Source organism: Erpetoichthys calabaricus, chromosome 4, assembly GCF_900747795.2.
Source record: "Erpetoichthys calabaricus chromosome 4, fErpCal1.3, whole genome shotgun sequence".
Classification (NCBI taxonomy): domain Eukaryota; kingdom Metazoa; phylum Chordata; class Cladistia; order Polypteriformes; family Polypteridae; genus Erpetoichthys; species Erpetoichthys calabaricus.
Window position 1 is genome coordinate 307,283,162 of NC_041397.2, and position 13,818 is coordinate 307,296,979.

Sequence of the window (13,818 nt, forward strand, 5' to 3'; positions counted from 1 at the left end):
GATAGATAGATAGATAGATAGATAGATAGATAGATAGATAGATAGATAGATAGATAGATAGATAGATAGATAGATAGATAGATACTTTATTAATCCCAAGGGGAAATTCACATTCTCCAGCAGCAGCATACTGATACAAAAAAAAAAACAATATTAAATTAAAGATTGATAATAATGCAGGTTAAAACAGACAATAACTTTGATAATGATAATAGAGCTACCACTCCACCCCATTTTTGGCAGCCTATTTCAGGTATACAGGTGACTGCCCCCAAACCTTTTCCTGTGTTTGTCAAATCCTTTCAGAGCTTGTACAAATTTTGTTATTTGTTAATAGTTTCCATTTAGAAATTTGTATTTCTGTAACACGCAGACCTCCGGTTGTCCCAAGATCAATGTCTCAGTCCCCGTAGTTTGTGAGTACCAGCAGGTTGCCTCGCTGTATGTGCTTAATGCACAGTAGATGCCGGAGGGTTGTTGTTCTTCTTTCTAAAATGTAACTGGCTTATGTCGCTGCTCTTCTAATCCTTTCTGCAATGTCACCTTCTCAATTAGTTTGCCTATGCAGTTGGCTGTAGGAAAGCCGCAAACCCCAGTAACTTTGTGGAGGTTGCCTCACCAGCGCTTATCTTGTCATTTGCCTTTAATTCAGAACAGAATCCTGGTTCAAGCCCCAGTAACTCGTAAGTAATCACGTGACTGATAGACACAACCCTTAGCATTTTATATATACACTCACTTAGCAAATTCTTAGGAACACTCTACCTATATTCTTCAAACAGCCTCAATTCTTGGTGGCATGGATTCCACAAGAAGTTGGGAACATTCCTTAGAGATTCGGGTCAATGTTGACATGATTTTATCACAAAATTTCTACTGATTTGTCAGGCTGGAAATCTCCCGTTTTACCACATCCCAAAGATGTTCTGTTGGATCCAGACCCAGTAACTAAAGGCCACTGAAGAACATTGAACTAATTACCATGTCCATGAAATCAGTGAGACTACTTTAGGTTTGTGACGCGATGTATTATCATGCTGGAAGTACCCATTGCAAGATGGGTAAATTGTGGCCATGAAGGGATACACATGATGAGCAGCAATACTCCAATAGGCTGTGGCATTCAAGTGATGACTAATTGGTGGCAAGTAAACATTCTCTACACCATTACATCACCACCAACAGCCTATACTGTTGACACAAAGCATGTCGGTTGCATGGTTGCATGTTGTCGGTGCCAAATTCTGCCCCTGTCATCTCTGTGCCCTCAGGAGAAATTGAGAATATCAGACCTGGCTATGTTTTTCCAGTCTTCAGTGATCCAGTTTCTGTAAGCCTATGCTCAATGAACCCTCAGCTTTCTGTTCTCAACCAACAGGAGTGGAACCCAACATGGTCTTCTGCTGTTGTAAACCATCCTCCTCAAGGTACGACATGTTAGCCATTCTCAGATGCTTTTCTGCTCACCTCTATGATTGTGCTATTGATATAACTGGTGCTCCACTACCTAAAGGGTTGTGTTTATCCATCATCTTCTTTTAAACTGAAGGCTATGGATGAATATATTTGAAAAAGTCTGGAAATTGGCTTCAGTCTATATTCTTTTAGTCTTTCCTCTTTCACTTGAAATTGCTGGTGTTTGAATGATTATCGGGACCAAGGTAAACATCCTTAGCCCCTCTCTGTCCAAAGTCATTTTGATAGACCATATCAGAACATGTTCACAGATTTGCATGCATGACAATATTCAGTGGTTGAAGAACTTCACATTTATGCATGTGTAATTGCCAGAAAATGACTATTTTACTATTTTAAGTTTGGACCCTCCATCTTGATAAACTGCCCAATTGTAGAATTGAATTTTGTGTTTGAAGAATTACATTTTTATGCAGCCCAATGGTGAAACCAAATCATGAAACCAAAGGTTTAGCCATGGTACATTTTTAATTTTCACACTATACTTCACAACTTCCCTGATATTCCAACCAACTTGGCTAATATCATTAGACATTCATTTTAAATTCTGACTTCTTGTAAGCAACCATTTTATAAATGCTTACTCTTATTTCATGGTTCCTGAAGCTGTAGATCATGGGATTCATCATTGGAGGGATAATATTGGCAATAATGACCATTGTATTGAAAGCTTCTTCAGACAGTCTAATCCCAGTCCCTGGTAAGGTATATGATATCATCAGTGGGAAATAAAAAAGTCCCGTCACAATAAGGTGGGTCACACAGGTGCTGAGTGCTTTTTTTTTCCCATCCACCGAGGAGATCTTCAGTGCTGCCCGAACAATCCTGTAATATGAGAACAGAATGACTACTAGTGGGAGCACACCAAACAGAGTAACTGTGGAAGATAACGTAGCCAAGTATTTGGGATCTTCATTGCACGAAACATGAACCATTGTAACATAATTACAAAAACAGTATGGCAGGACATTAGTATGACAGAAGGAAAGCTCAGCAACAAAAATCATGTATGGTAAGAGGATTAATATGCTAACAACATTGCACATGAAGATGCCAATGCAGATAATTTTGTTCGTTATAAGCACGGGGTATCTTAATGGATGAACCACAGCTATAAACCGGTCACAAGCCATAAGGACGAAGAGAAACAATTCAACCACATCCAAATGGGATAGGAAAATCATCTGAAAAATGCAAAGTCCATACAAAATAACCGATGAGTCTAAAACAACTGCCACCATTTTTGGAATCAGGTTAGTACTGTTGAGCAGATCGATGAACGCCAGTGTGGCAATGCACAAATACATTGGCGTTTGGAGGTGACGATTACTTTTAATGACCACAATCACAAACAGGTTGCCAAAAAGGGTGACTAAGTATGCAAAAATCAGGACTGAGATCGTTTGGCTTCTCTGCTGTGAATTGATGGCACATTGCAAAATGAATTCGGAAACAATGACAGTGACGTTCATCCCATTAACTCCCAGATTTACCTAAAAGAAAGATACAAAGTATATTTAAGCACAGGAATTCATAATTCTTGAAAATATAATTTTTTACATTTGTTTTATTAATATAAGTTGAAAGCAAATAACAATTCATACAGTCAAATCAATTTTAACAGAACCAAAATTCAACCCCCACCCAAAAAAAGAGAGGAGAGCCTGCTAACAAAGCAAATCTTTAAAGCAGCAAAGGAGGACGAGTACCCTTTTCACTAATATAAAAGCTTATTCTAAAATGTTATTGATTTGATCCTGCCATATTTTTAAGAAAATTTTGAACAAATCCTCTGAGTGAGATAGTATAGGACATCAGTTACCTACTAACGTAAAGGTGGTAGGTTGGGATTCTTCCACTTGTTCAAGATACAGTAAGTCTATGTGTTAGTACTTAGGTGAAGGCAATTATGATTTGTTTGTCCTTCTCCACTTTATACCCTTCTGGGAGCCCAACATTCACAGGTTGAATTTTGCTCTGGAACATTTTGGATAGTTTTAATTGAGATAAATGCGCTCAATTTTAAGATTTTAAGTTGAATGTGTGCATATGGAGCTAGAGTGTATTCTATGCATGGTTGCCTTCCACTCCTTTTCTTAAAAGAGAGATCTTTTCCCCATTGTGCCCTGGGATCTTTGAAAGGAAGGGACTTGATAAAAAATCTTGATAATTGTCAAAGAAATATAGATTACGCAAAAAACAAGGAGACACTGTTGGTTATTGTGTAGTCCCTAGGTGGTTAATAATTTATGTTTAATTATTTACTGAAATTCTCTTTTTGAATGTCATTAGAGATCCTATAAAACATTTTTTGGAACTTTATTAATAATCGTTTTCTGTTTTAAACTGACCCTTCAATTAATCAAATGGCAGAAATTCATAGCGTGATGAGGCATATTCACTAAAATTGGTGTCATACACATGCATGCGATTAGTAGGTAACTTGAGGACTTGTTAAGTAGTAATTCCGCTCAGTGTCGAGGGTTGGCACTGATGCCTAGGGCTTCTCTTTCCCTCTCCTCAAAAGATCTGATGACTGGCAGCACCAGTGTTGTCACTTACGGGTCACAGTCTTCTGAATCTTCCCCCTCCGCACTGGCCTCCTTTTAAAAGGTTTGACCTGGAAAGAGATAAAGAGAACAGTTTAGCACAAAAACTCATACTGTTTGGAACATATATATTCTAAACTGTCTTTTATTTTTCCACCCAACGAGATTAACCAAAAATATGGATTCACTGTTATTTATTGTGTAGTTTGCAGTCTGAATATAATTTATTTATACTTATTTCTTCAAATAGCTTCTTTGAATATCAATAAAAAACCAAAATGTATTTTTTCAAATTCACCAACACATTTTTTCTGTTTATTTTGACGAATGTGATGAGGAACACCGTACTTACAAATATCAGTTTGTAATACAAATGGCATAGCAATGCTCAGAAGATAATAATTCAAAAGAAAAAATAACGAAGGCACTCAGGTTTTAAAGACAATGTCTAATTAGGACGAAATAATAGGGAATTCAGGCAGTAGTTCATCTTTCCTATTCAGGCTGTAAAGGCAATTCCCAGTAATTAAATATTCTTGCTTCCCAAGTTCTGTTATCACCTCCATGCTAATAAGTAAACAGAACATTCCAGCGTGTCACCTTCTCAAATTCTGCCAGAAGCAACAAAATAAGTTCAGCTTGTTTGTGAGCGGCAAGCTATTGAGTGAACTCAGAAAGTACCCAGACTCCTTCACTTTCTTCACATTTTATTGTGTTGTAGATTTCATTTTAAATAAATACATTTGCCACTTTTGCCCATCAATCTATATTCAATACCCCATAATGACTAATGAACTTTCAGAAAGGTTTGTTAAACACCAAATTGTGTTCAGGCGCATCCTGTTTGCAATAATTCAAGGAGCAAGATGTTTCTAGAACTTGATCGGAGTCCACCTGTGGCAAATGGAATTGACTGAACAGTGTTTAGAAAGGTACACATGTACCTGTGTAGAGAAAGTCCTACAATTCTCACTGCATGTCAGGACAAAAAACCAAGCCATGAAGTCCAAGGAACTCTCCGTAGACCTCCATGATCAAATTATGGTGAGGCATAGTTCAAAACAGGGTTATAAAACCAATTCTTTGTATCAATTATGAACTTAAAATGAAGAAAGTATTCTCTCACCTAACAAGTCTAAAATCCAAGATAGTGTTTTTACAGGAGACCCACTTATTAAGCAAGGATCAGTTTCGGCTGCAAAGAAACTGGACTGGTCAAATATTCTTCTCCAGCTATATAAAGAAAACTAGAGGTGTGGGAATCTAAATTCACAGAACAATTTCATTTGTAGTATCAGACGTATTATCAGATCCTGAAGGGCGATATGTGATGGTTATGGATAATTTATTTAATTGTAATATGATTTTGATAAATATCTATGCACCCAATGTGGATGACAGAGATTTCATCCAAGATGTAATTGCATCCATTCCTAATTTGAATACTCATAAAATTATAATGGCCGCAGACTTAAATCCAGACCTGGATAGGTCTTCAGCTACTGGGGTGACAACATCTAACGCTGCAGAAATCCTGCAGTACTTCTTTATATTCCTTGCTTTGTACAACAGTAAATACAAGTTATCGCCAATATACCAACAACCCATTTGTCCTTCATTCACTCAGAATATGGAACTAATATAGAAAGCACTTTAAGTTAGAGAATATTTTATCTGTGGCACCTGTACATGATAACCACCTTTTTCCACCCTCTCGAACTTACACAGTTTTTAATGTTTGGAAAACATATGGGATTAAATAATGTAGAGATTTATATATAAATAATGTCTTTGCATCCTATGAACAATTATGCTCCAAATTTAATCTCCGATCAACACAATTTTTCCACTATCTCCAAATTAGAAACTTTTCTAAACAAAATCTGCCCAGTTTTCCTCACCTCCCACCTATTTCTATTCCAGAAGAGATATTGATCAGTCTTGGACACTCAGACAGCATTTCTATAATATATAAAAACATTTTAAAGTCCCTTCCTTTTTTAATATCCCAGAGCACAGTGGGAAAAGGATGTCTTACTCAACATTTCAGAAACGGAGTGGAAGGCAGCCACGCACAAAATTCACTCTAACTCCATATATGCAAAACATTCAATTATTCAACTTAAAAAACTTCATTGAGCACATCTATCTCATTTGAAATTGTCCAAAATGTTTCCATGGCAAGATTCAACCTACAAACATTGCAATCAAGCCCTAGCTTCTCTGGGCCACATGTTTTGGGCGTGTACCAAATTAACATTAATATAGATGGAAATTTTGAAATGCCTATCAGACAGTCTTGTTGTCACAATCCCTCCTAATCCATTAACAGCTGTGCAAACAAACTGTAATTGCCTTTACTTCACTACTACCATGTAGACTTGTCTTGCTCAATGGGAATAATCCTAGCCCACCGCTTTTAAGTCAATGGGTAACTGATGTTACATACTATTTGAAATTGGAAAAAAAATCAACTTCACACTTAGAGGATCTGCACAAAATGTTTTTTAAAACCTGGCAGGACCTAATCAATAACATTTTAGAATAAGTATTTATAACAGGGAAAAGACTCCTTTCTCTCTTTACTACTCTCAACAGTTTTACTCTGGTTGTTAGCCTTCCTCTCTTTCTCATTTGATTTTAATTTTGTTAAGTTTGACTTGATTCTATGGAATATGATATGCTTTTAATAAATTCAATAGTTGCTAAATGGAAGAAGTTTGGATTCTTCCTTGAGTTGGCTGTCCAGCGAAATTGAGTAACAGGGCAATAAGAGCCTTGGTCAAGGAGGTGATCGATAACTTAACGGACGCTCTAACTTGAGCTTCAGAAATCCTCTGCTGAGATGGGAGAACCTGTCAGAAAAACGACCATCTCAACAGCACTCCACAAATCAAGCATTTATGATAGAGTGGTTAGACAGATGCCACTCTTAAATAAAAGGCATAAAGGAGCCCACTTGGAGTTTGCCAAGTGACATTTAAAGGATTCTGAGAACATTATGAAAAGATTATATGATTTGAGGAGACAAAAATTGAACTTTTTGAGAAGAATTATGAACACCAGACACTGCTCATCACATGCCTAATACCATCACTATGGTGAAGGGTGGTGGTGGCAGCATCATGCTATGGGGGTGCTTCTCAGTGGCAGAAACAAAACTGTAGAAAGGAAATATAAGGATGGGCAAAAGTAGGTTTATAATAGTCTGTATGGAAAAAGACTTTCAGGGTTTGATTATTGCAATTGCTTTATTAACTCAATTGTTTTTAACTTTGTTAACGCAAAAGAATGCCACAATGGCACAGTGCACTTAGGTACAATCTTGCAAGTGCTCAAACTGCTGGCCTTGCATACTCACAACTTTAAATCTACATTTGTGCACCCCTGTATAATACAATATACAAAGAGGTCCTTGAAGAAAACTTCCTCCAGAGTGAACACCACCTCAAACTGAGGTGACGGTTCACCTTTGTAGCACAACAATGACCAGAGCCAGCCTGAGGCAAAAGCGAATGAAACGACTGCTTAGGGCCCAGAGGCTACCAGAAAGCCCCCAGGAGCACTGGAAATGTCCCAAACGAGAACTTTTAAAAAAATATATATATTATTATTGCAATTATAAGGTTTTAACTTGCAAAACATGAAAAGAAGCAACAGTAAATTTCACGGAACACAAACAGTTTATTCATAAATTTTTACAAATCATAAACTGGTGTGGTAGCAGTGTCTTCATGTATTAGATGCTTTCTACAGTTTAACTGGTCTTGTTGTCTGATACGACAGACCTTTCTGTTGTCTATACGTTGTCAGCAGCCTGAAGAAAATTAATACTTATTTTTACCATTCTCATGACAGTATCTTTCCAAATCCAAATAAGAACAATGTCCAATGCGTCATGTCATCTTTCATGGAGACTCTGCCGAGACATTTATCAAGAAATTGTCAGTCTTGCCCAAAAACAACTTCAATCAGCAATTTATCTACAACACAGGTAGGCTACTTCTCAGCTCTCCCGTGTTTCCAGGATTACAGGGCTCCCATCATGTTATTAAAACTGAGGAAATAGTTTGGAGGGCACAGATGTTGTATTGTGACCTGAAGTTTAGTTTACAGGTTGTGTTGTGTTGTTTGGGCGCCACCTACTGAGTCTGTGAAGCCGCTGGGTTTGACTCTGGGGCGCTGAGGCGCAGTGCGCGTGCGCTTCGGTGCGTCTGGCGTCTGGCATCCGTGCATATATACAACCTTCATTTAGTAATATAGATATACCAAATATTAAATATCATTGAAATTTATTTTATGTTACATTGAACGGTACTGTGCATATCTATTTATGTATAAACTCTGTTGTTTAAAAACCTAAACTACAAAACAGATATAATGATTATTATTGCTAATTGATGTGGTATTTTTGGTTAGTATTTGTATGGTTGCTTCAGTGTTTGTTTTGTTAAATAGTGCTAGTCTGCAGGAAAGAATTTACTACACAAATAAATGTGGGTTATTTATGCGATTATATTTGTAAATATAACTTCATCGATGTCAGGAATAAAATTAGAATGGGATGTAATTGAAGAAAGCAAATTGAAATTATCTTGACAAAACAGCACACTGAAAGTGGAACTTGAGTGAAGTGTCTTTTCTTTTGTTGACCTGCACTGCTGAGTAAATGTCTTTTAATATCAACAATATTTGAAATCCTTTCAAAAGTTAAAAGTTAACCTTTGATTAGCCCCCTTTACAAATATAAAAATCAAAGTAGATTGCAAATATATCGTATGCAAATAAAAATGAGTATTTTTACCTTTCGGGTGGATGTTCCTTACTTATTCTTTGTGTTCCTCTTCTTAGTCAAAGCTCACACAGGTCACAGTCCCTTCATTCTCGTATATATATACTTAAGCTGTATTATTTGTCTTTTTTAATGTACATGTTCATCTCTTTGTATCTATCATATATTATTAAAGAAAGCAGTAATGCTCATTTCCATCAAACTTATTGAAGCAGAAAGCAAGAGCAGACTTTTCCACACTATGTTTCCTAAGGACGGCTGCAAGTATTTAAAGCTAATTTTTTCCATGGAGTCCCCAGTGTGGACTGTGGGGATGGATATCAATTATAAAAATCCCTCTAGATGTGCTTCTCTTTTTGCTTCATGTTATTCTAACAATATTGTTATTGCTTATATGTTTTCCTTAATGCACTTTAATTAACAATAATAATAACATTAGTAATACATTTTATTTATATAGCATCATTCCCATCACAGTGGTAGCGCTGCTGCCTCGCAGTAAGGAGACCTGGGTTCACTTCCCGGGTCCTCCCTGCGTGGAGTTTGCATGTTCTCCCCGTGTCTGCGTGGGTTTCCTCTGGGTGCTCCGGTTTTCTCCCACTGTCCAAAGACATGCAGGTTAGGTGCATTGGCGATTCTAAATTGTCCCTAGTGTGTGCTTGGTGTGTGTGTGTGTGTGCGCCCTGCCCGGGGTTTGTTTCCTGCCTTGCGCCCTGTGTTGGTTGGGATTGGCGTCAGCAGATCCCCATGACCTGTAGTTAGGATATAGCGGGTTGGATAATGGATGGATGGATGGATCATTACCATGTTCAAAGACCCTTACTAATAATAGTCAAAGGAATAAAATAGGAATAAAAGCAAAAATGAATTCATAACACAGGATACAAACTCATTTCAAACAATAAATACCAAATAACAGATACTGTAAATACATGGAAGTGAGTAGGCAGCATTGCTACAATATTATATAACACAATATGTGTATGCTCACATAAACAAATATAAATGTAGATGTTACCACCACCAATGATAATAAAGAACACTGAATAGGATGGGAGCAGATTCCATTATTAGCTTTAAAGCCAAACAACAGAGGCATTCAATGAATATTCATTTGATGTTCATCTGATGCCTCAAGCAATTGCACCCTGGCAAATTATGGACATCTGGTGATGTAACTAAATGGCCAGTTGGTGCGAGACTGGCACACAGACAAAGCTGTTGTTGTAAAGAGATTCTGGTTTTATTCTAGATGTGCCAAATATATTTACAAATGCAATGTCTTGCAATTAAATACACAGTTCACTGCAAGAACAGAAATTAAAATAGAAAGAAGTAAAAATTTGTGCAAGTGACTATACAAATATGTACGGTGGCTCCAATGGTGAACACACATATAAAAACAAACTTTTTACTCCTTTTATTAACACAGTTCATTGAGAACAGACAGAAAAACAATAAAAAATCAAAAAGTGAAAAAAATCACGTGCGAAAAAAACTACTGATCAGAAGTCCCAACACCAAATACACAAATTACCTCCATAAAAATAAACAAAAATGGAAATGAATCTGACTATAACAATATATACAATAATAAGCACCATTTGTTTACTGCTACAAATGCTCCACAGATCAGAATACACCAAAAAGTAAATGAAGTCTAAAAAGACAAACCCCTGGTGAATTTTTCTTTGGGGCAAATCTTCATATACATCATCCTGGTACCACCAACACTGGGAAACATTGAGGTGTTCACCATGCATCAGTCTCAGATCAGGTGAAAGTTCTCTATTTCTGCTGTTCACTAATTGCACACTCAAATGAAGAATGAAAATTGCAAAAGAAAAGGATTTTATTGCCAAAGCAGGAGAAATGTCAAACCAGTAATTATATTGTGATGTATGGGTCCCTGTCTTGCACCCCAAAACACAAGGTTGAGTCTCAGTTCTTTAGCAAAAACAGTTTTATTCAGCATGAAACAGGAACAGCATGGTTATTTATTGTATATTGGATATCTATATATATAATTCACAAAGTCGCCGCCAGAAGGGGAAGACACCCATGAAAGCACGCACACCAAAACAAGACACCCTTGAAAGCACGCAGGAAGGGGCGTGGATTCACTAAGCCGCCGACAAGTAGGAAGGAGCCACGCCCATCAACTCTAAGACCATTGGATACGACGACAACTCGCAGAGCCACGCCCACCAACTCGGATGCACCGCCTCAGAAAAAACGCCGTCATTTATGTTCGTCTGTGCAACAGTACACATTGATCTCTGAGCCACGTTGACTTTTCGTTTACGACGCACGACCGCGTGCACCATCGCAAACTGTTTTAAACGCTACATACAGCAATTCGCATCTGCGACAAACATGCGTCTTCTTACATGGTCCTGCAGGAACACGGAAGACATTTCCCCGCCCATGACCAGGCGGTGTGTATGCTTCGAGAACAAGGGTGGACGTGGCAGGACCATCTAAAAAGAGGCTGTGTATCAATATATATAATTCACTAAGCCGCCGCCAGAGCAAGCAAGACACCCATGAAAGCACGCACCATTTTGAAATCAGTCAACTGACAAAGCCCAGCCCACCAACTCGAGCACGCGTCTGCCCACGCTCTCAAGGCATTCACGGTGCCTGCTCATGTGCCCGGACGAAACAACTCACTTTCATCTTTGCTACAGTACACATGCACCACTGAGCGACGTTGACTTTTCATTATTCTTTTCTGTTTTAGCTGCATTTCCATATATAATCCACCAAGTCGTCCGACCGTGGGATACAAACGACAGAGCACTGCCCAAGAACTCGAACCGCTAGAGAGACATGCCCACCAACTCTAAGAGCACCAACTCTAATACGCCTGCCCACCTGACTGTTACCAGCGTTCACCACAATGTAGTGGAGTGTAAAACCATCACAACTATCAGACGCTGTCTATATCTAAGAAGATATATAGATACTCATTTTCCCCTGCACGCGTCCACCCATGCTTTCAAGGCATTCACAGTGCCTGCTCATATGCTCGAACACAACAACTCGCCACACACAAATCTTGTTTAATTTGACTCAACACGGGAAACCTCACCCTGCCCGGACACAGAGAAGATTGACAGATTCATAGCTCTTTCTCGATTCTATGCATGGTGTTGCATGGCCGTACTTAGTTGGTGGAGCCATCTAAGTCTGGTTAGTCTGGTTAATTCTGAAAGCGAATGAGACTCCCTCCTGCTTAATAGTTACACAATCGCCAAGCGGTAGGCGTCCAACTTCTTAGAGGAACAAGTGGCTTTCAGCCACTTGAGATTGAGCATTAACAGTTATGTGATGTCCAGTACTACACGCGCTCTACACTGAATGGATGAACGCGTGTCTACCCGGCGCCGACAGGCGTGGGTAAGCCGTTAAACCCCATTCGTAATGGGCACCGGGGCATGCAATTGTTCCCAACGAACGAGGAATACCCACTGAGTGCGGGTCATACGCTCCCTCTGAATACATCCCTGCCCTGTGTACGCACCCCACCCCCCTCCTACTACCATGGTCGGGTGACTTGGATTATATATAGAAAAGCAGCTGGAACCGCAAAGAACAATGAAAGGACAACGTGGCTCAGAGGTGCACAGACGACAGCGACTCAGGTGAGGAGTTGGGGGCAGCAAGTCTTTGATAGGCTGCAACAAAATGATGAAAGAACAGACACATTTTTTGTGCAAGATTTAATATGCACAAGCGGTAACACTGCAAAACCAGCCCAAACCTGAAAAGATGGTTGGCAAAAAGTGGCTGACAAATTAAACGCGTGTGCATTGTACTTACTGAATGCAGCGTTACGGATTTTGCAAATGTTCATTTTTTTCCCTCTGCTTAAAAAACATTTAAAAAGCAACGTGATTATGTGGCATATACTATGCCATGGGTTGGTATGCACCGTGTAAAACAGTTTTGTTTGTCGCAGATAATATAAGAATATTAATACTTCATTACATTGATATACCGGTGTTTTCAGTATTTAAAGCGCTATCCACACAGGGAGGAACCGGGAAGCGAACCCCAAATCTTCCACAGTCTCCTTACTGTAAAGCGGCAACACTACCACTGCACTACAAGGCAGAGAATGCAGTCAAAGAATTCACCACGCTCGATTTTATTTTCACTTCTGTTTGGACAACTGTGTCATTCAGGAAGTGTTCACCCATCAATACATAATTATGTGGCATATGCTATGCCGCGGGTTGGCTAGTTGTATTTATTGTATATTGCGGGATCTACCACTCTCCTATACACAGACACAGCAATCAGGCAAGGTTGTGGCCAGGTAATCCTGTTCCCTGCATTCATAATGTTCCTTGCATCACCCATCGTCAATGGCACTAATAGCGCAACCGCGGTTGGCTCAGATTTGCTTTCCCGACGAGCCGCTTGAGTGCTGGGAGCATGAGGTTGCCCTGGAAACTGATAAGCTGTCTTACACAGATACGGCGATCATGCTTCGGTGTATCGTCCTGTTGATCAGAGTCCCAAAAGAGTTTAGAAACCTTACAATGTAAACAAATAGGGGCTTAAAAATAACAAAAAAACCTAAGCCTTCTGGCCCTCCTATTTACCCCTCGCCTAGTTCACCTCTAGCCTCCTTTACTTGTTCAGTCCCTTACCAGTGGCTTTTTCCCCACTCTAAGGACCCCCTGTATACTGAAAGCAGGGGTTTTTAATCTCAGATCAGGAAACTCTTGCAGGTTAGGATTCACAAATGTTTTTGGGTTACGCAGCCAGACGGAGCCTGTGATGGACATTTGAGGCTGTGATGGACATGTCAGCAGTGACTTTATGTCCTCTTTTATGGACTGTGCAACACTTATTGTTAACCTGCCTGGTTAAATTTCTGAATTCCTTGCTGATTTCTTTAGTATTTAGTGTTTACCTTTGCATTTGTTTTGAAATGCATTATTGCTTTTTATTTTCTTTATTAGCATTGTTGTTTTGGGCATTTCCATT

At 38.9% G+C, this 13,818-nt stretch overlaps 1 protein-coding gene across 1 annotated transcript; it reads right to left on the reverse strand.

The window, feature by feature from the left end:
* Positions 1-2,003: 2,003 nt before the first annotated feature.
* On the reverse strand, positions 2,004-13,616 carry LOC127527598 (olfactory receptor 8H1-like). Its single transcript, XM_051926706.1, has 4 exons — positions 13,479-13,616; positions 13,296-13,361; positions 4,046-4,096; positions 2,004-2,969 (listed from the first exon to the last, which is right to left on the reverse strand). Exons 1-4 carry the CDS (start codon positions 13,614-13,616, stop codon positions 2,004-2,006), a joined length of 1,221 nt encoding a protein of 406 aa, XP_051782666.1.
* Between the last annotated feature and the right edge of the window lie 202 nt (positions 13,617-13,818).

What these genes read in the sequence shown, in the direction of transcription:
- LOC127527598 (XM_051926706.1), bottom strand. Translation starts at nt 13,616, where the DNA reads ATGTCCATCACAGGCTCCGTCTGGCTGCGTAACCCAAAAACATTTGTG. An exon ending in GAGTGGGGAAAAAGCCACTG is followed by an intron (nt 13,362 to 13,478) that starts GTAAGGGACTGA and finishes TTACATTGTAAG; the next exon opens with GTTTCTAAACTCTTTTGGGA. An exon ending in AGCATGATCGCCGTATCTGT is followed by an intron (nt 4,097 to 13,295) that starts GTAAGACAGCTT and finishes ATCTCTTTCCAG; the next exon opens with GTCAAACCTTTTAAAAGGAG.